The sequence below is a fragment of the Globicephala melas genome, chromosome 12 (assembly GCF_963455315.2).
Source record: "Globicephala melas chromosome 12, mGloMel1.2, whole genome shotgun sequence".
Taxonomy (NCBI): Eukaryota; Metazoa; Chordata; class Mammalia; order Artiodactyla; family Delphinidae; genus Globicephala; species Globicephala melas.
This window is the reverse complement of record NC_083325.1, coordinates 81750813-81771491: the sequence shown is the minus strand read 5'-3', so window position 1 is coordinate 81771491 and position 20679 is coordinate 81750813. Positions and strand designations below refer to the sequence as shown.

General features: G+C 47.0%; 1 protein-coding gene across 7 annotated transcripts in view; it reads left to right on the top strand.

The window, feature by feature from the left end:
• Positions 1–20679, top strand: part of LPIN1 (lipin 1) — a 68452-nt gene that overhangs the window by 16001 nt on the left and 31772 nt on the right. For 4 of the 7 annotated variants that reach the window (XM_060309281.1, XM_030844586.2, XM_060309278.2 and 1 more), the window contains exons 3-12: positions 459–554; positions 3835–4133; positions 6735–6860; positions 9025–9132; positions 12547–12676; positions 14017–14332; positions 15419–15512; positions 16174–16364; positions 17421–17514; positions 18273–18342. In XM_060309281.1, the coding sequence (XP_060165264.1) occupies positions 459–554; positions 3835–4133; positions 6735–6860; positions 9025–9132; positions 12547–12676; positions 14017–14332; positions 15419–15512; positions 16174–16364; positions 17421–17514; positions 18273–18342 (1524 nt within the window). The remainder of the gene's footprint in view (positions 1–458; positions 555–3834; positions 4134–6734; positions 6861–9024; positions 9133–12546; positions 12677–14016; positions 14333–15418; positions 15513–16173; positions 16365–17420; positions 17515–18272; positions 18343–20679) is intronic. The other 3 variants (XM_030844588.2, XM_030844587.2, XM_060309280.1) reach the window with 1 other exon arrangement.

The following is a 20679-nucleotide window of genomic DNA, read 5'->3' as shown; positions in this document are numbered from 1 at the left end:
TTTGCCGCCTGGGGCCTCAGCTGAAGACTCAGGGCTGGGGGCTGGGACCCTGGGTAGATGCACTTGCTCACTCGGCTGGTGGCCCTTGGCTGGACTGAGCCGAGGCTGTCACCCAGACGCCTCCGCGTGGGCTCCCCATGTGGCCTGGGCTTCCTCACACCATGGCGGCTGGCTGCAAGGGGGGGAGCCGGGCGGACTCTGCCTTCTTTTTCTTGTCTAGCCTCGGAAGCCACGTGGCCTTACCTGTGTTGTGCTCTCTCACTGGGGCAATCACAAGCTTGCATGGACCCAGGATGGTGGTGGTGGGGGAGTAGACTCCGTTTCTTGACCGGAGTGACCAGCGGAGGTTTGGAACTGTGAGATATCTTGGGGACGTGTGTGACTGAAGTGTACGTAGAGACCTGGTCATTGCCCATGAGGTTTCCTGTTGTGATGAAGAACATATGTTTTTCCTTCAGGTTGACATAGAAATCAATGGGGAAGCAGTGGATTTGCACATGAAATTGGGAGATAATGGAGAAGCATTTTTTGTTCAAGAGACTGATAACGATCAGGTAAGGGAGCCTGGGTGGTGAAGCTGTCTCCCGCATTTTGAGCTTTGAGCAGGGCTCATCTGGGAGCGTGTGTGGAGAGGTGATGCTGGGGCCGGCTGTGTGGGTGACGGAAGAGGAGAAAAGTGGCTGTTTACCTGTCCTGGGGATTTGAGCCACAGGGTAAGTGTGTGCTATGTCTACCCAAGACTCAGCCTGATGCGTTCGCTCCCTGGTTCCAGGGAGACAGAGGAGTTGAATGACACTGGCCTGAAACCATCATCCAAAAGCATGCAAGTTATACTCGCGTGTCAAATCTCAGACGGCTAAAATGTTCTAATTTTTGTTTAGTGAGTGACTAAATCACATTACTTTTTTACTATGAAAAGATGTTTAACAGCTGTGGAGATATCATTCTCCCACCACGTGCTTCAGCCATCTCACATGTACAGCTCTGTGGTTTTTAGTGTTTTCACGGATACATGCAAGTCATCCCCGCAGTCAGTTTTAGAACATCTTCGTCGCCTCAGAAATAGACTCTGTACCCTTTAGCTACCCCTCCCCTATCCCTAAAGCCCTAACTCCCCACCACCCCGAGCCCTGAGCAACCATTAATCAAACTTTCTGTCTCTATAGATTTCCCTAATCTGAACTTCCATCTGAATAGAATCACATTGTTTGTGGTCTTTTGTGCCTGACTTTCGTGTAGCGTAATGTTTTCAAGATTCATCCGTGTTCTGGCTGTGTCAGTACTTCATTCCATTGTATGGCCGAATGATAGTCCACTGTATCTGTTTACCACATTTCGTTTATCTTTTCACGTGTTGGTGGACCCTTGGGTTTGTTTTCCACCTTTTGGCTGTTGTGAATAACGCTCTGTACAAGTTTCCGTATAGACACATGCTTTCATCTTGAGGGGTATATACCTGGGAGTGGAATTGCCGGGTCATATGTAACACTGAATTTACCACTGAGGAACTGCCAGGCTGTTGTCCAAAGCTGCTGCCCCATTTTACATTCCCACCAGCAGTGCACGAGGGTTCCGATTTGTCTATACCCTCATCAGTACTTGCTCTTTGACTTGGTGATTCTAGCCATCCTGGTGGGTGTGAGGTGGTGTCCCATCATGGTATTGATTTGCATTTCCCTAATGACTAATGATGTTGAGCATCTTTTCATGTGCTTATTGGCCATTTGTATGTATTCTTTGGAGAAGTGTCTGTTCAGATCCTTTGATCGTTTTTTTATTGGGTTATTTGTCTTTTTATCCTTGAGTTATAAGAGTTCATTATATATTCTAGATACGAGTCCCTTATCAGGTAGACGATTTGTAAATATTTTCTTCCATTGTGTGAGTTGTGTTTTCACTTTCTTGATGTTGTCCTTTGAAACACACAAGTTTTAAATTTATCTGTTTTCTCTTTGTGGCTCGTGCATTTGTTGTCACAGGTAAGAATCCTTGGCCGAGTTCCAAGTCATGAAGATTTACCCCCATGTTTTCTTCTAAGACAAACCGTTTGTTTTTACTCTTTCATTCACTGGGAAAGCCACTTTGAAGGGATCTGATGTAGAGATTCCTCAATAAAAACCGCTTGAGCTAGTTCCTTTATGAGAAGATAGCCTTTCTAGAGGAACGGCTGTAAATAGCTCCAGGCTCTAAAATGAATGCCCATAGTTTCAATTTCAGGACAAAAACATCCCAGGCTCTGCTTCCTTCTGGTCTTCCCAGAGGTGCCAGGGTCTCTCCCAGCCTCAGCCTTCCCGCTCACATGTGGATCTCATACGTGTAGCACATTGTCTGATGCTCTGTAACCCACTTTATTTATTTAATTATTTATCTTTTGGCCATGCCGCAGCCTGCGGGATTTAGTTCCCTGACCAGGGATCGAACCTGAGCCCCCTGCAGTGGAAGTGCGGAGTCTTAACCACTGGACCGCCAGGGAAGTCCCTCTCTAAGCTACTTTAAACGATCAGCAGCATGCTTGTTAATCCCCCCTCTCTTTTGTATATATTCTTTACTTCTTTTTTTCCCTAGATTTTCTTTCAAACTAGTTTATTTAGGGGTTCCATTGTCTCTCCTCAATACATTTTATGTATTTCTCATATGCTTCTTCACTCACTAGTTCACCTAGTTCCGGTTGTCATCTTGATCAGCCAACCATCTTCGTAACAAGATTTATTGACAAGTCCTGGATTTTCTGATAGAGCTTCATTAATTTCATTTACTTCTCCTGATAGAGGAGAATAGAGTTCACGAGCAGCTTTCACGCTTTCCAAAGCACCAAACTCCTCTTGTTTGTTCAGTTCTGTTGCAACTTCGGGCAGACGACAGTACACAACATCTCCCAAAGCTTCCTGGGTAAAACTGCTGATTCCCGCCGTTCCAATACCGTTTTCTGTTGTTATCCATTCATGTTTGTGAATTTTTGCATATGTGTCAGGCTGTATGTACAGTAGTTACGTTGTTCCCTTTTATCTGACGACGCCGTAAGGTCGGGATTATCACTTCCATTTTTCTGATGAGGGAAACAGACTCAGAAGTTAAGTGACTCTGCCCAAGATCACATAGCTCATCAGAGGTGGAACCCTATTTTTTACTACCTGTTACCAGGTTTCTGATAAGAAATGAGTCATATGATAATAAAATGATGGCTATCGTTTTTTAAAAAACTGGTGAATCATTATAAAACAACTATTAAATTGACAGGCGGTGGAGGTTTTTTTTTTGGTTGTTGTTATTTTTGTTTTCTTGTAGAGAAGAGGGTCAGTACCTAATCACTTGACAGCCGCATACCTAGGTGTGCTCTGGTGCAGGTGGGCACTTGGGGCACGGTGTGGGGACACTGTCAGATGTTTTCTTTAAAAATTATTATTATCCTAATTCAGTGCATGTTAAAAACACACACACACATTCTCTCTTACACACACACACCCACACACACACGAGTGCAAAACGGAGTCCAGTTCCCAGGGTAATGTGAGACTCCAAGCCCATTTTTCCTCTTTACCCTGGAAATTTCAGACCAAGTGGAATTTTGGTAGCCTGAAATAACTGATAATTCCCTCGCTTTGTTATAATTACGAAAACGCAGGATTCAGTACAAAATGGCAGTTAGCGACTTGTTGACTTTATGACCAGCTGTCAAATTCGGCAGCCGCGTCTGCAGATCGCCGTGACGCCCTGTGCTCCCCACTGCCCCCCGTGCCTGGGCCCCGGAATGAGCACTGGTGGGTCGTCGGCACCACCGGCTCCTTAAACCCCAACTAACGACGCTCCTTCTCGGAAATGTGTTCTGTCTTTCAGGAGGTGATCCCCGTGCACCTGGCCACCTCCCCGATCCTGTCGGAAGGAGCCTCGAGGATGGAGTCCCAGCTGAGGAGGAGCTCCGTAGATTGGATGAGAAGCCTGGACCCCAACACGTCAGTGCAGGTCTTACCTCCCAGCGAGACCCCTTCAAGTGGCTCTTTAGTGAAGAAGCGAAGGAAGAGGAGGAGGAAGTTGCAGCTGGACAGCCTGAAGCGGGACGACAACACGAACACGTCCGAGGATGAAGACATGTTCCCCATAGAGATGAGCTCGGATGAGCTGCAGGACAACAGTAGGTACGTGTGGGTGAAAGGCAGGGCCTCAGCTAGAACTGGGTGAATTCATTGTTTAGGATGATCCTTTTATTTATTTATTTATTTTTAAATTGACGTATAGTTGATTTATAATGTTGCGTTAGTTTCAGGTGTACAGGAGTGAATCGGTTTTTTTAATATATACATATATATATATATGTATATATCTGTTCTTTTTCAGATTCTTTTCCCTTATAAGTTATTACAGAATATTGACTAGAGTTCCCTGTGCTCTACAGTAGGTCCTTGTGGTTTATCTATTTTGTATATACTAGTGTGTATCTGTTAATCCCAAACTGCTAATTTATCCCTCCCCCCTTTTCCCTTTGGTAACCGTAAGTTTGTTTTCTATGTCTGTGGGTCTATTTCATTTGTATCTTTTTTTTTTTCGATTGCACATATAAGTGATATGGTACGATATTTGTCTTTCTCTGTCTAGCTTACTTCACTTAGTATGATGATCTCTAGGTCCATTCATGTTGCTGCAAATGGCATTGTTTCATTCTTTTTGATGGCTGAGTGATATTCCATTATGTATATATACACCACATCTTCTTTATCCATTCATCTGCTGATGGACATTTAGGTTGCTTCCATGTCTTGGCTGTTGTGAATAGTGCTGCTATGAACATTGGGGTGCAGGTATCTTTTCGAATTGTGGTTTTCTCCATATATTGGCCCAGCAGTGGGATTGCAGTAGGATTATTCTTATAAACTTTTCTTCCCCCAGAATTTCTTACTCTTCTGTTAATGCATCTGAGACTGAATTTTGGAATCCTGCAGGCCCGATTCTAAAGTTGCATAAAGATGGGATGTAGCTTGTGACAGAGAGACGATTGGTAACATCCTTGGTGATAACTCCAGCTTTCCAGATCAGAACCAAGAAACAGGAGCTCAGCAAATGAATACTTCATGCATGAAACTGTTGTTTCAGAACCCGCTTATTCCTATTTGAGCACCACCTGTGAGCCCGGTAGTTGGGCTGATGGATAGCTGGAGGCCAGTCTGTTATAGACTTAGGGCCACAGGTGAATGTAGAACATGACCGGTTTCTCCACAAGCAGACTTCAATTTTGATGAGGCCCAAAGTTGAGTGGACACCTGTTGTTTTTTTTTCTTTGCTTTTAATAGTGTGGCAGAATGCTGTTTCTGGGTATTACTATTTTGGTGAAAAATGCCATTTTTAAAAGGCAAAACATTTGTAAAGAATATTTGATGTTTCATATTTTTATGTAATTCAGTGTAATTTTTGCTCATTGTTTTTGTGTCTTGTTAACACAAAAGGGAGAAGGATGGGTAACTGAATCGCTTTGGTGTACACTTGAAGCTAACATAACCTTGTAAATTAACTATACTTCAATTAAAAAAAAAAAGGGAGAAGGACCATCAGGGTTAAGCTCTGCTTTGTTATTTAGAATAGAATTTTTTTTTTTTTTCCTGGCTGAAAATAAAGGCACATTGGCAACGTCGATTTTCCTAACTGTGGCCTCTGATCTGCTGTGGGCTCAGAAGCTGGGTGGTTGGGTTAATTACAGTCGCCTTCCCTGCATGGCTTTTAGTTCCAGAACTTAGTGTTAGGTATTTCAGATAACATCCAAAAATAGAGACCAGTGGCCTCTGCGTGAGTGAAATAGTGAATCCTATTTCATTGAGCATGCTGTACCTGAAACGAGGTAGATTTGCAACCATTTCATAATGATAAGACTACGACTGGTTGTGACATTTATTTAATTCTGCTGGACGAAACATTATCTGTGTACGGCCATACAGGGATTTGGTAGCTCACTCGTACATGGCAAGAGTTTTATTAACCCTCTGGGTACAGTTTTGGGCCCAATCTACCTCTCAGGCTTTTGAGACATGAGATGTGAAAGACAACTCCGTAGGCCCTACAGTGTAAGTAAGAAGCAGTGTGGTCATCGAGCCCATGTCTAAGTCCCAATTCTTGAACAAAATCACTTTACATTTATAATTCAGCCAAAGCATGAGCACACAAAACATTTCTCTGAGTCACTTTTTTCCTGTCCATTCCTGTCCTGGAATGTGCCTGGAATATGCCTGGGTAGTTTATTTATTTTATTTTTTTAAATCTTATTATTTATTTATTTATTTATTTATGGCTTGTATTGGGTCTTCGTTGCTACATGCGGGCTTTCTCTAGTTGCGGCAAGCAGGGGCTACTCTTCGTTGCGGTGCATGGGCTTTTCATGGAGGTGGCTTTTCTTATTGCAGAGCACAGGTTCTAGGCGCATGGGCTTCAGTAGTTGTGGCACATGGGCTCAGGAGTTATGGCTCGCGGGCTGTAGAGCACAGGCTCAGTAGTTGTGGCGCGTGGGCTTAGTTGCTCCGCGACGTGTGGGATCTTCCGGGACCAGGGCTCGAACCCATGTCCCCTGCATTGGCAGGTGGATTCTTAACCACTGTGCCACCAGGGAAGTCCCGCCGGGGTAGTTTAAAAGGAGATCATGTTAATCTATGAAGTATTAGCGATAATCAAGGAAAAAATGGAAACTTGCCTTTATTATGAATCTATCACTAATAATTCTCTGACTTTGATTTTTTTTTTTTTTTTTTGGTCTCCAGAACTCTTTCTAATGATATACCTCCATTCCAAGGAGATATCCCTAAGGAAAACCTTTCCTCAGTCATGACTTACCTTCAGTCAGCATCTTACCCAAATTCCGACAGAGAGTGGTCACCTAGTGCCAGGTGAGTGGCTGGTGTGTGTACGTGTGTGTTCACCTGTCCTGGTCCAGAGGATTCCAAGTCAGTTACAGGAAACATGTTTAATAAAATGGTGAAATCTAAGTAAAAAATGAAACAAAGTAGGACTGGAAAAAACACAGTTTAGAGTAAGAGGTACAGATCAGGATTAAAACCAGAGAATGTGCAGATCATACACTTCTATCTAAAGCAAAATGGAACTACAGATACGGCTCTTAGCTTCCCCAGGAGACACTGAAAGGCCAACCACTTGTTAAGTTACATAAAGCTAATTGTCAACAGCAGCAGACAGGTGACAGAACCTTTCTGGATACTGAGCCCTGAAGTGGGATTCAAGAGCAAAGAGATTGCTTCGGGGGCCCCTGCGGTCCTTCGGGGCTGTGAGAATGAGGCCTTCTTCCCTTGCTGCGTTTACGAATATTGATTTCCCTGAAATGAGCTCTCAAGGGGCCCTAGACTTCCTGTATCAACTTGGAGAACCAGAGCTGCTCGGTGTGCGGGGAAGACTCTAAAGCCTTGAAGGCTGTGAAACCTGTGAGGATATGTGAGCCCTTCTGAGCAGTTTTCAGGACTGGGGAGGGGACAGAACTGACGCGTGCCTTCTCAGCAGGGATAATATCACCCCTGTCGGGACACAACTTGGTCCTGGGGTGGCAAAAAAATCTTAGATACTATAATAGTGTGTAGGCTTCAAAGGGCCACAGTACATAAGCAGATGCATGGTGTATCCATGGCGTTACAGTTTCATGGTGGAGGGAGGGCTATCGGGAAAAAAAGGTCCCGGAGGTGTGGCGAGAATAGAAAAGAGGCTGGGAAGCACTGATCTAAGTGACAGCGACATCCTCAGGTTACTCGTGCCTCTAACGTGTTAGGTTTGCTTCTGGTCTAAAGGGGAGGTTTCGGAGCCCCTGAGCCCTGGCACGGCTGCAGGGCTTCCCACCTGAAGCCAGGCTCACATAGACGCCACTCCCGGTTCCAGTTTGACCCACGTAATCTCATTAATGAGATGGCACAGTCAGCGCTGTGTGCTGAAGCTGAGGTTGGAGAGAAATGGAGGCATCACATGCCTGGTTTCTAGCCGGGACCGTGACAGTGAATGTTCGTCAGCCGAGGTGGGGCTGGGGGCCTGTGGAGTCCCCTCATGGGGGGCTGTCTGTCCTCAGGCCAGCCCTGTCCAGTGGAAACATAATGCTAGCTACATACGTAATTGAAAATTTTCTAGTAACCATCCTTAAAAAATGAAAAGAAACTGATGAAATTAATTTTGATGATCTATTTCAATGACCTGGTATATCCAAAATATTTTCATTTCAGGTAATCAGTTTTTTAAAACATTATTGAGCTGTTTCAGTTCTCATTTTCATAAGCCTTGGAGTCGTGTGTCTCATGTGTACAGAACATCTCGGTGTGGACCAGTCACATTTCAAATGCTCAGTAGCCACATGCAGCCCGTGGCTATCATATTGGACAGTGCAAGTGTAAGACCTTTCTAGAACCTTGTACATTCTCTCCCTAGGCCTGTGGAGTTAAACCCTGAGGGAAAAAACACAGTACTTTTAGGAAGAAAATGATGTGGAATATTTAGAAACCACTAATAGGTAGAAAAATCTGTTCAAACACTCTAATTTTAAGCATTTTAAACAAATGTTTTAAACACAATCCTGAATATGTTTCTCTGTCTTTCGTGTTTGGCTCTGTGAATCTAGAAGAATGACCACGTCAGATTAAGTGATCTGGCCACTGTTAAATGCAATTACAAGTTAGGATAAACAGATACATTTCCATACTTGGGTTTATGTGTTTTCTTTTAAGAGACAGTTACCAGCCCAAATTATCCAGCCTTTTGGAGTAAGTCATTTGATTAGGCACTAAATTCTGACCCAAGAAGAGCAAGCGTTTATGGGCCTATGGTTGAAATAGAAAGTGAAATGGGTGTCTTGGCAGTGTCCTGCTTCTGTGGTTCAGAAGATTCGTGTTGATTTCTTAGTGATTTCAACATGTGATCCTCTGCTATTGTTGGATGTCCAAGTACCTTCACTTTCTTAAAGATGTTAGCGTGGAGAGTAGTCAAATAATTGATAAGAAATTTTGTTTAATTGAATTGACCTGTGATTTCTCTCTCCTTTAATGTGGATCACGTGGCATCCAGTAGCCTGACAGATTGCAGGGGGAGCCCCCCTCGTCTGACAGCTGCGGCTGAGGGCGGTCTTTCTAGTTCTTGCCCTCCACAGTCTTCCCACTTCCACGCTTCGGAAAGGTAGATGGGTTATCTTCCCACCGTGGATGTCTTTGATAATAAAAACTTTGATCTAACTCTTAGAACTGTGTGTTGCCATTAACCAAATTACTTATGTGGAAAATACATATAGATTCTATGAAGTGAAAATGTAGATTTAACTCTTACCAATCTATTTTACCAACTAACCAAATCACTTATGAAGAAAATACGTATAGATTATTACTTTTCCTTTCATTTGAAGCATTTGTCGATGGTTAGATTTTTTTTTTTTAAGTACTAAATTTAACTCTCTGGAAATTAGGGTCACGCATATAATTCTTTCTAATTTTGGGAAGTGCTTTGAAAAATACAACAGTGCATTGAAAATTGGGAATATGATCTCTGTTTTGTGTCTGGGGTTGTTCAACAAATAAGTTTACGAGACTTTTTTAAGATGTTGCTTAAGCATAAGGAGAGTTATTATTATAACTCACTAAATAGCTTATGGACCTTCCGGGACGTCCCTGGCAGTCCAGTGGTTAAGACTTCACCTTCCAAGGCAGGGGGTGTGGGTTCAGTTCCTGGTCGGGGAGCTAAGATCCCACGCACTTCACGGCCAGAAAACCAAAACATAAAACAGAAGCAATATTGTGACAAATTCAGTAAAGACTTTAAAATGGTCTACATCAAAAAAAAAAAAATTCCTAAAAAAAAATAGCTTATAGACTTTCTGCGTAATATAATCAGATGTTTCCACAGCACTTGTAGCATAGAATTTTGGAGAATAGCATAGGATGGACTTGAAGGTTTGGGATCCTAGGTTAGAGTCTTCATCTGAGGCAGAGGGCTTAGATTCTTGCCTCCATTCCCTCAACGTTGCCCACGCTTTGACCTGCCTGCTTTGTAGACTTACAGGGTTTTCTTTAGAAACCTGAACAGAGAAGCTGTGATTAACTTCTACCTGGGAAACTGTTTTTCTTTTTGATTCAAGAACCCAATCTCAGGACGTACTTCACTCACAGCTTACTGTGCAGAAGAAAGGCCACTTTCAAATGAGATCAGCTAAGTTGTGAGCAGTTATAACGGATGTCCCTGATTGGGATTTCAGGAAAAATGCTGAAAACTATTATGGCTAATAAATGCATTCGTTATGAAAATCAGTGACCTTGAAGCTTACTTTTGAACAACCCTTATCTTAAAAGTCTAATATTTGGTAATCGTATTAGAAATTTTGGAACCATCTTTCTCATCGATCACAGTCAGCATTGGGAGTCTTTTTCCTAATTCATCTTCTGTCTATCTGAATTCTCTCAACAAGGGCGCCGACTGTGCTCACGTATTTGGGTGCAGCATCCTTCTGAGAGGCTGGTGCGGCCTGGGGGCCAGCGTTTACTGTAGTGGCACAGTGAACGTGAGAGGTGGCACGTCTGGCTTATGGCTCACACAGGGCCGGGTCCTTTGTGAATATGAATTTGCCCACCTGCATGCCTCTATGGAAACCGTATGGCTTGTAACTTTTATCACAGAATCAGAATGTTAGGGATTCTGGAGTTGAGTGGGGTGACAGAGCGCCGTGTTCAGCGTGTGCATTCTTCTAGAGTGGGGTTTGGTAAACTACAGCCCGTGGCCCCAGTCCGGCCCACCCTCTGTTTCTGTAGTTTTATGGGGCACAGCCAGTTTGTCCATATATTGTCTGTGGCTGCCTTTGCACCGCGCGGGCAGAATTGAGTAGTTGCTGCAAAGATCCCATAACCCACAAAGCTTGGAATCCTTGCTACCTGGCGTCTTAGAGAAAACGTTTGCCAACACCTGTCTCCAGAGCAGGCCCAGTCTAAAGGGCTTGACTTCATTTTGTGCCGTGGGTAAGACGATGTATTGTTCCAAAGAATTTATAACGAAATATAAATAAATTGTGTTCTTTTCAAACAAATGATTTGAGGTTTGGGTGCAGCGCCGATGAGCGTGGGAAGTCAGTTACGATGGATTTTCCCCCGTGATGCCTCTGGAGAAAGAATGACCCAGGTCACAGTTGTCGGCACAAAGTCCCCTCGCTGGAGGCCACAGCGCTCCATTTGCGCATGTCACTGATGCTGAACGTGTAATTCTGGACACTTCGGTGCCAGAAAAGCACGGACCCTTTGGAGAAAAGTAGACTTAGGAAACTAGAGGAAGCAAGACAGATCGGAGGTGATGAACGCTTCACCTCTCAGATGTCTGGAGGGCCCAGCGTTCCTTCTCCGGGTAATCCTTCCTTATGGGCACGAGTGCGTGTGTGTGTATATGTGTGTGTGCACGCACGCATGCACGCTCATGCGTGTAGAGGTGTCCCATCGTTTACACGCCCACGGTATGCTATCTCAGGGTCCTCCTCTCCGCAGACTGGCCAGGCGGAGCCCGGGGGCTGCCACGTGCCGTTGACATGGGTGGAGGGCAGCGGGCGCCCAGGGAGGAGGAACCAGCCAGCGTCCCCCTCAGTGTGAAACGATGGAGAGAAGCAGCATTTAGTCTGTTTGTCCGAATGGCTGGACTAAAGAGAGCCAGGAGCAGTTTAGCCATTCAGGGTCCCTGTTTGCCTGAAACATGGCTGTGTGTCTTCCACGGGCTCTCTTTGTCCTGGCAGGAAAGTTCTTTTCCCTTGGAGCTGACATCCAACTCGAACAGATAAATGAAACCAAGCACATGGATGAGAGGTGACTTAGGGGAGACTGTGTGAGGTCTGTGAGAGAAGGTGCAAAAGGAAAATTACAGGGGCTTTCTTTCTCACATCATTTAAAACTGTCATCTTAGAGGAAACGGTGCAGGAGACGGAAGACCAGAGGTAATTAAATGGGTCTTCCTTCTCCTCCGGTTGTTGCTTAGAAGGCTGTGAGAACTCTGTAGATAAGGTGATGGTTTCTGTGCTTGGACAGAGGTATGACGGCTCAGGGCTCAGGAATGAAAATGTAGAAAACGCAGAGAGGCAAACCCAAGTTACAGCCACTTAAAAGCTGGTCTGAGAATTAAGCATCATGATGTGTTGTTGCAGGAAGAGCTTAGCAAATAGGAATCTTTGAAGTATTCTTGGAAGAGATAATATTTTGCAAAATCTCAGCTTGGAGGTCCCTGCCACGTTAGTGAGTTATTTGTGGTAAAGTTGGCCCATGATCAGTCTCCCGTTCCATCTCTCTTTTTTCCAACTTGCCCTTTTAAATGCTCCTTCTTTTCATCTTTACTTACTTGGAATTTGGCGGCAGGTTGGGACAGGGCTATGCAACTTGGGAGCACCTTCCCCCTTGGCACGTGTTCTGTCGACCCCTGGTGGCCATAGAGGGGATAGTCATGAAGCCGTGGACATAAGGCAGTGGCGGGTTGGGTGCATTTTTCTGGGCTCTCCCGAACCCTAGAATTCTGGGCCAAAAACAAGTTTTAAAAGTTTCCCTTCCCACTTTAATCATGCATTTGTGTTTTCTTAAGTCCTTCAGTTTCCCGACCTTCAACACCTAAAAGTGATTCGGAATTGGTCAGCAAGTCTGTGGACAGGACAATGCAAAAGGATAATCTAGAAATGCTCTGGCTTTGGGGAGAATTGCCCCAAGCCGCAAAGGTAAGTTCCCCCCCCCGCCCGCCGCCCGCTCAATTCTGCTACGCACTGAAGGTAGTTTCGAAAAACATGTAATGGGCACAGTTCTTTCTTTCAAGAAATTTTATTTCATATTCCAATGTGTTACAAGAACCTTGAATTATATTATTATATCGCAAGCTGGGGCTTTTTTTTTTTTTAAATAATAATATTGTAAGATCCTTGGAAGATGCTACGGCCTCTTGTATCCCCAGTAAATCTTTGTGATATGAATAAATGAATGAGTGAGTGAGTGAAGATGGAAAGCATTCCTATTATGACTCAAGAAGGGCAGCTCTTTGGAGACTGGGTCTGTTGAGGCTGTAGTTGGGGGTTAATTCGCTTTCTAGGTTATTTAACTTCCACGGAAAATGATGACTTCTCTGCCCACAAGTGGTAGTGCTGACCCAGCCAACCATCTTTACAAATTCACGTCGTTTGTTGCTGGAGAAACGGCACGAAAGTGCAAACCCATCACTTTTTCTGGCAAAACAGTTCCGGCCACAGATCCGCTGTTGCATTGTTTCCATTTGTGTTCGAAGCTGTGGGATCAGATACAGAAATGCATACCCTCTCCCCACTTTCTGGCCCACAAATGGCATTTCGGTTTCTGTTTGGATAAATCTTTTCCATAACTGGAAACTCCTTGGAGAGATAGAGACAGAAATGCTAATTTCCCACTCATGTGAGCCAGCCACCAAGTCTGCCCTTGTTCATTCACGTTTTGGGGGGGTAGACTTCGTTGAAATATAACACACGGGCAGAGAAATACCCAGATCCTAAGTGCTGAGATCAGTAAATTTTCACACTGTGAACGTGGCCACGTGACTTGCACCCAGACCAGGAAGTGGGGCTAAATCAGAACTTGGAAACCCTCCAACCCTTTGCAGTTACTGTTCCAACTGACCGCCCACCCCCCCCACAAACCCCCAGGATAAACCCAATCTTGACTCTAACAGCAGAGATTAGTTTTGCAAGATTCATCATGTTGTTGGGTGTAATCGTAATTCACTTGTTATTCTTATTACTGCAAACGCCCTGTGGTGTGAATACACTTCCCATTTGCCTGCTGGACGTTTGCGTTCCGTTGCTAATCTCACTCACTGCTCTTTGGTAGTTGATGTTTTCTGTGAAAGTTCATTCACTTTGGAAGTACTGTCCTTGGTTTCCAGACCTTTCGACAGGTACGGAATCACCAGGTGGCTCCCGAGGCTTCACCGTGTCCTGCCAAGTGTGGGCTCTGGAGATCCTTGCCTGCCCGGTGGTTCTTTGGTGACTCAGTTTCTCTCTGACCTTCTCTCTCCCTCCCTGCCCCTTTGATCTAGTCATCTGCACACAAGATGAAAGAGTCCAGCCCGCTGAACAGTAGAAAAGTCTGTGATGAGATGCACTTTCAAGCCATCCACAGTGAATCTTCAGACGCGTTTAGTGACCAGTCACCGACACTGGCTGGGGCGTCTCCCGTGCAGCCGCTGTTGGAGCAGAACAATCCGCAGACGGAGATTCAGTTCGCGAACGAAGAAGATGTTGAGGCCTTAGGAGCTGCAGCGCCCCCGTTGCCTACGATTGAAGAGTCCAAAGCCCTCTCCGCCAGTGCTGCCCCCGCAGCCAGCAAGACGGATTCGCCTTCTAGGAAAAAGGGTGAGAGTGCCGGCGCTTCCCAGCTCCCTCCTGCGAACTTGGGGCTCGGCAAACTACAGCTTCTTCCCCCCAAAGTTCGGGGTGCTTCAGAGTGGAAACAGGACATCTCTCCTGTTCGGTCCGTACCCTTTTGCTGAATATGTGAGTTCTCAGAATTTAGTCATAGAAAATCCGGCCTGAAGGAGGCCTCGGGGATGGTGTGGTGAGCCCCGCCCTGTGCAGGTCAGGGGTGCTGGGGTCTGGCACACGCTGGGACTGCACAAGACGTTGATGGCTAAGCTAATCTCTGCCCCCTCTCCCCTTGCCCCTAGTTTCTCTCTAGTGCATTATCCTGTTTTAATTTCTGCGTACTGTGTGTCACTATTTCAAATGATCATTTGTTTCTTTTTTTGCCTGACTTCCCTACTAGAACATATGTGCTCTACAAGGTCAAGAATCTTTTTGGTCTGTTTACCTGTTTCCGTGGTACTTAGAATAGTGGTTGGCACGTAGTGGGGGCTCCTTACATATAGCTGAATGGCCGCCTGGTTGCCTGTCTGGAGGAATGACGTTAAGCCTGTCTGTTAGCCGTGTGGCTTTGTGCAGTGTTCTAGGTTTGTATGAACCAGTGACGTAATTCTCCAGCAGAAGTAAACTGGAAGGCTGCAGTCATGGTGCCCAGGGGCCGATGGTACCCTCATTAGGGTACTGTGCTTCAGAGTCTCGATGGGGAAGTGCTTAATGAAAGCGTTATTGTTTAGTAATAATAATAATAACAAAGCCAATGCCATTAATACCAATAATAATAACAATAGTAATGGTGTCAGTATATCGAGTGCTTAGTGCTCTTCAGGTCCTTCCCAGCTGGGGAGCTGAGGCTCAGCGAAGTTAGGCGACCGGCCCAGGCCACACGGCTGGCGAGGGTGGGAGCCGCATGCGAACCTGGGCCGTCAGCCTCGGTGGCGACGCTGTGCCGCTGGCTTCCAGCTCTTGGGTTTCTTGCAGCATCTGCACACTGTGCTCAAGTGCCCTTTCTGGAGACGCTCAGAAGTCCATGAGGTTGTCTCTGGAGAACGGTGCTCTGATCTGACCCCTTTGCTGTTTTAGACAAACGGAGCAGACACCTTGGTGCCGACGGCGTCTACCTGGATGACCTCACAGACATGGATCCTGAAGTCGCTGCCCTGTATTTTCCCAAAAAGTAACAACCTTTTTATTCTTCGTATCATTTTCTGTAATCTGAATATTAATCCGGGAGTCCGCTTTTTCCTTACATTTGATTAGAAAGTGAGTGAGCAAAGGCCGCGGGAGGCTCACGTTTTACTGTGAGAAGAAACCAATGAAAGCAGTGGACCCTCTGTGGAGATGAGAGTGGGTGGGCGTGTCCCCGGGTGGCATCTGAGCGGGAACGCAGGCACGAGGCCACCTCCCCGATGGCACCAGGGTGGTGTCGCAGGGGTCAGTGGCCCGCAGCCCGAATCAGTGGCCAAGAGCGGGCAGCTGTGTGGCCCTGTCCCTCCCCAGGGGAGAGTCCCCCGTGGCCATTGGGGGCCCATCTTCAGTTCTCCCGTGATTTGCAGGGAGGGCCAGATCCTCGGAGCATGTAACAGAGGACTGTGGCCTCCTAGGACAGCGTGCTTTCTCTTCCGTCGGTTTCAATGTGTCTGGGAGAGGGTGCAGGGAGACGTAGAGGCCAAAAATGACCGTCTTCCCTCCTGAGGTCGTTCACTGAGCTTGTCTGTCTTTGTCATGGTGCCTGAATGAAAGTCTGTCCTGGGATGAAATCATTGGCTCCTCTGATTGCCAGAGCCCCTTGATACCCATGTGAGACCTCACAGCCCGTTCCACTTTTCTGCTTCCAGCGGAGACCCTTCTGGGCTCACAAAACACGCCAGCGACAACGGAGCCCGCTCAGCCAACCAGTCCCCGCAGTCCGTGGGCAGCTCTGGCGCTGACAGTGGCATGGAGAGCACCTCGGACAGCCTGAGGGACCTGCCGTCCATCGCCATCTCCCTGTGCGGCGGCCTCAGCGACAACAGGGAGATCACCAAAGGTACCGTCCGGGAGCCGGACTCAAGCCAAGAGCGCCCCCTGGTGGCCTCTTGTGGGAACGGCTCGAAGCCTGGGCTCCTAGAATGCGTTCAGGTCACGGGCGATGTTCTCTGGCCCGGTTAGTGGAGCACACGTGACCCACTGTTGCTCAGGACCCGAACGTTGCTGCCTGGCGGTTGGCTGACCTCAGGGTTCTGTGGGTCACACGTGGCTCCAGGCGACAGCAAAGCCACTGGGGTCTCGGGTCGTCAAGTGTGCTCGCAGAGCACAGCGTGTGCCCGTCCTGCAGGGGTGTCCCAGGGCGGCAGGGTCAACACGGGGAAAACGCAGTACGTTGCAAGTGTGCAGAAGTGCCGGAGGAGGGAGGGATGTCTGAGCAAGTGCTGGGACACATCCCGGCTGCATCCGAAGGGGGCACCCACCCTACTTATAACAGTGGTGTCCCAGCGTCTTACGCCAGTTATGTGGTGAGGTGGCCCTGAGACCCCCAGTCGATGCAGTCAGCCATTCCAGCTGATGATTCCTGGCCCTGGTGGCCCTGGGTGTTTCCCACCCCCAACCTGCCTTAGGCAGGTCACCGTGCTTTCATTTGTGACTTTGTTCATCCTCACGACTACCGAGGGAGTAGGCGAGGTTCTTGTTCCCACGTTACACGTGAGGGAACTGAGGTTTGGGCAGGTGGATCACTTGCCAAGGTCACACCAGTGACTGTGACTTAAACCCGGGTGGCCGGACCTTGAGCCCTGCTCCCCCGTCGTCTGCTTCTGCGGACACGTGTGTTTACCGTAGTCCCACACGCCTGCTGCCGCGTAAGCGCGTGTGCACTGATTAAGGGTCAGCCTGCCCCCCATCCTCCGAACGCCCCACCTCCCTCCATTTATGTGCAGACACTGCCCCCAAAGTAACGGAAGCCCCCTTTGCAAATAGATTTTATAGGATTGTCTGCACAGTTGGAATGTATAAACTCTCAAAATACCTGTGAACATGAGCGACTGAAAAACAGGCCTGGTTTTTGAACCAAATTTTCCTTATGTTTTCCCTATGCTTGCTTTCGCAGATGCGTTTTTGGAACAAGCTGTGTCATATCAGCAGTTTGTGGACAACCCTGCCCTCATTGACGACCCCAATCTTGTGGTGAAGATCGGGAATAAGTAAGTTGCTCCCGAAAGTCATTTCAGCTGTCGTGTGATAATGCTTCAGCTTCAGTTTCTCAACTCTAGAGACCTGGACGATAGCTCTTGGAAATATGTGAAATTAAGTCTCTGTTAAAAGTCTACTACTATCTCTTCACTCTTGGCAAAATGCTGCGTCACCATATAGCGAGAGCGTTGACGTAACTGGATCCCCGGGCGTCTACACTCACCTGCATGAGATTTCATGATGGGAGGTGTGATGTCACAACCTTGGCCCGTGGGGCTCGGCCCGTATGATGCGCGGGTGTCGCACGCTAGACAGTGCACACACCCTGTGAAAGCTTCGTTGTCTAGGGTCAAGGGGCGTGCACGTGTTTTTACAGACTGTTGGCAAACTTTTCTCTCCAAGAGGAAGCCATGGACGTTTACGCGTTAACTGAGGGTCCTAGTTTCCTTTTCCTTGAAAGGTGGCAAGAAACGCCCCAGCGCATTGGTGGTTGATGCGCTGCGGGGCGAGGGCTGCTCTCAGCTGGCCTCTTGGTCGCCCGCCACGCCGTGTGTGGTGCCAGACGGCCGTGGCCGCTGTGGGTTTGATGGAGGAGGGGCTCCTGCAAGGGCGGGGCACGTGGGGGGGCTGGGCCGGGGTGCTGGCCACAGTCGTGGGCTCTTTAAGGACCTAGCTAGGGTTCCAGAGCCTTCCACGACCGCTTCTCAGGACATGAGGTTTTCAGTCTGAGCCTTGGTCTTCTGACATCTTTTTTGTTGTTTCGTGTCAGGTACTATAACTGGACGACGGCGGCACCTCTGCTCCTGGCGATGCAGGCCTTCCAGAAACCTTTGCCAAAGGTGAGCTTTACCATGAGACAGAAAGGGACATGGAAAATGATGGCGAGATGAATGTGGGGGGTTGGAACTTAGCTTTTAATTTAGAAACCACGAGGTGAATTACACTGTGCTGTTTGGAAGTCCAAGGGTGTAAACGTCAGGGTCTCTCTTGCACCTTGACTGTCCTTCCCCTGTCCTCGCAATCAAGGCAGTGCCGGTCTGAGCCCTGCCCCCTCCAGTCCCCTGTCCCCGCACCCACCGTGCCAGGGACACAGGTGGAGGCAGAGCAGACGGGCCGACGTCTGAGCCCAAGGGAGATAAGGGGAGAAAGGGTGGGAGCAGGCAGCAGTGTTGGGCGCAGGGAGGCGCTGTACCAGGTGCCAGGTGTCACCGTCAGCATGAGGCGTCCCTCAGCCAGGAAGCGGGTCTGGGGCCGATGGGCCGAGCAGGAGCAGGTGCGGGCTCCGGGCAGCTCGTAGCTGCACCTGAGCGCAGGTGAGCAGTTGCAGGGAAGAGGCAGGGCGAGGGGCAGACGCACCGCCGCGGCCCCGCTGTGCCCGCATCCTCCCCCTGCCGGCTCCCTGGGCCTCGCCTGGGATTGACCGTTTTCTGGCGTTGAGTCTTTCTACCAGATGCTACGTTCTTTTTGCTGCAGAGGCCACGTCTCACACTTGCCTCCCTCATGTGCTTAGCGAGCGCTTTGTGCTGCCGTGGATGTTGTGGTCTGTCGGAACTCTCATCTCTGAGGTTCCTGAAGGTCTAATCCGGCTTCGTGGAGCCCCTGCTCGCTCCTTTGTGGTTGTGTGTGTGCGTGCTTTGGGATTGTGACCTCGTCCTTAGTGGTGCTTTATCTGTGAGTATCCTTTGTTGGACGGGGCCGAGGGCATGTTCTCCAGAGCGGGTTTTGTTTTGTCCTCGGCAGCTTCTGCATAGCATCCGTGGCCCAGGACAGACTTTTATGTTACGTGTCTCAGCTCTGAACAGCTCAAAAAGAAGAAAGAACGATGCACTAGATATTTAGTGATAAAGTTCACAGAAAAAGAAATGCCTCCTGAACTTAAAGAAATTAGTCTTTGTGGTAGGCGTTCTCAATCTTCCTACAGGTTGTCAGTAATTTTTTGCATTCTGTTTTCGGTGTTTATCTAATACAGAATTTATCTTTATATGTAGAATTTTTCACCGTTTTCTTTTGTGGCTGCTGGGTTTTGTATCACACTTGGATATTTTGAGAGTCATGAATGAGGTGTCAGGACCCAAATCAGTTTTTTTTTTTTTTTTTTCTCTTCAGCTGGTTATTGAATTAGGATATGCTTTGGTTGCAAGAAACAGAGTGACTACAAGTGCCTAAAATAATAGGGGTTTATTATCTGCCATAGTAAAAATGTTAGAGGTTGGTAGTTTCAGGCTTGATGAGTCTGGGTGAGCTGCTTTGATTTCCTTGGCTTCCCCTTTACGATCCCAAGATGACTGTTTTACCCATCATCTCGCATCCAAAATAGGAAGGATAGAGGCAGGCTTCTCACATTTCATTGGCCACAACTTGGTCACATGACCACCTCCAAGCCAGTTGTTGGCAACACGGTGGAAGGGCCAGTCGAAGTGGTGCTGACCCATCGAAGTTCCTCCCCTGGAGGTGAGCCTGCCTTCCCAGAACATCCTGTACAGTGTAGTCTGGTTCTCGAGCAAAGTGTTGGCTATGTTGGCAAGAAAGAAAGGGGATGATTCACCCAGGGAAGAACCGAGAGGGTCTGTCAAAGCTACCTAATTATCCCGATACCTTTCATTAGATAACTCTTTCTCCCCCTGATAGGCAGTTACAACTCTATCATATGACTACTTCCTCCGTGAATTTAGATTTATCTCTGGACTTTGTCTTCTGTTGCATCAACATGTTTACTCATGTCCCAACACTGCATTCTTTTAAATACTATGGTTTTTAAATGTATTTTAATAAAATAAATTTTATTAAGGCTCATGCCTACTTATTATTCTGTCTGAGTTTTCTTGGTGAGTTTTGTTTGTTTGTTTTATAATTGAACTTTAGAATCAGTTTGTCTAGGTTTGGAAAGAATCCTGTTAGTTTTTTTTACTTGGAGTTTTGTTATATTTATGGATGGAATAGGGTAATTGACATCTTCATGAATTGTCCTATTCGTGAATTGGGTATGCGTGGTTTGCTTTTTGGTGTATTTTGTGGTTTTCTTTTGTGTCAGGTAGGGATTTTTAAATGATAGAGAGAAGCACACGTCAGGCTAAATATGTGAATTATTTCTCTTTCCACTTACCTGCAACTCGTTCGGTTGAAAGACTTAAATCTTCCTTTCATTACTAGCTGAGGTATCAGCTACCTGATAGTTC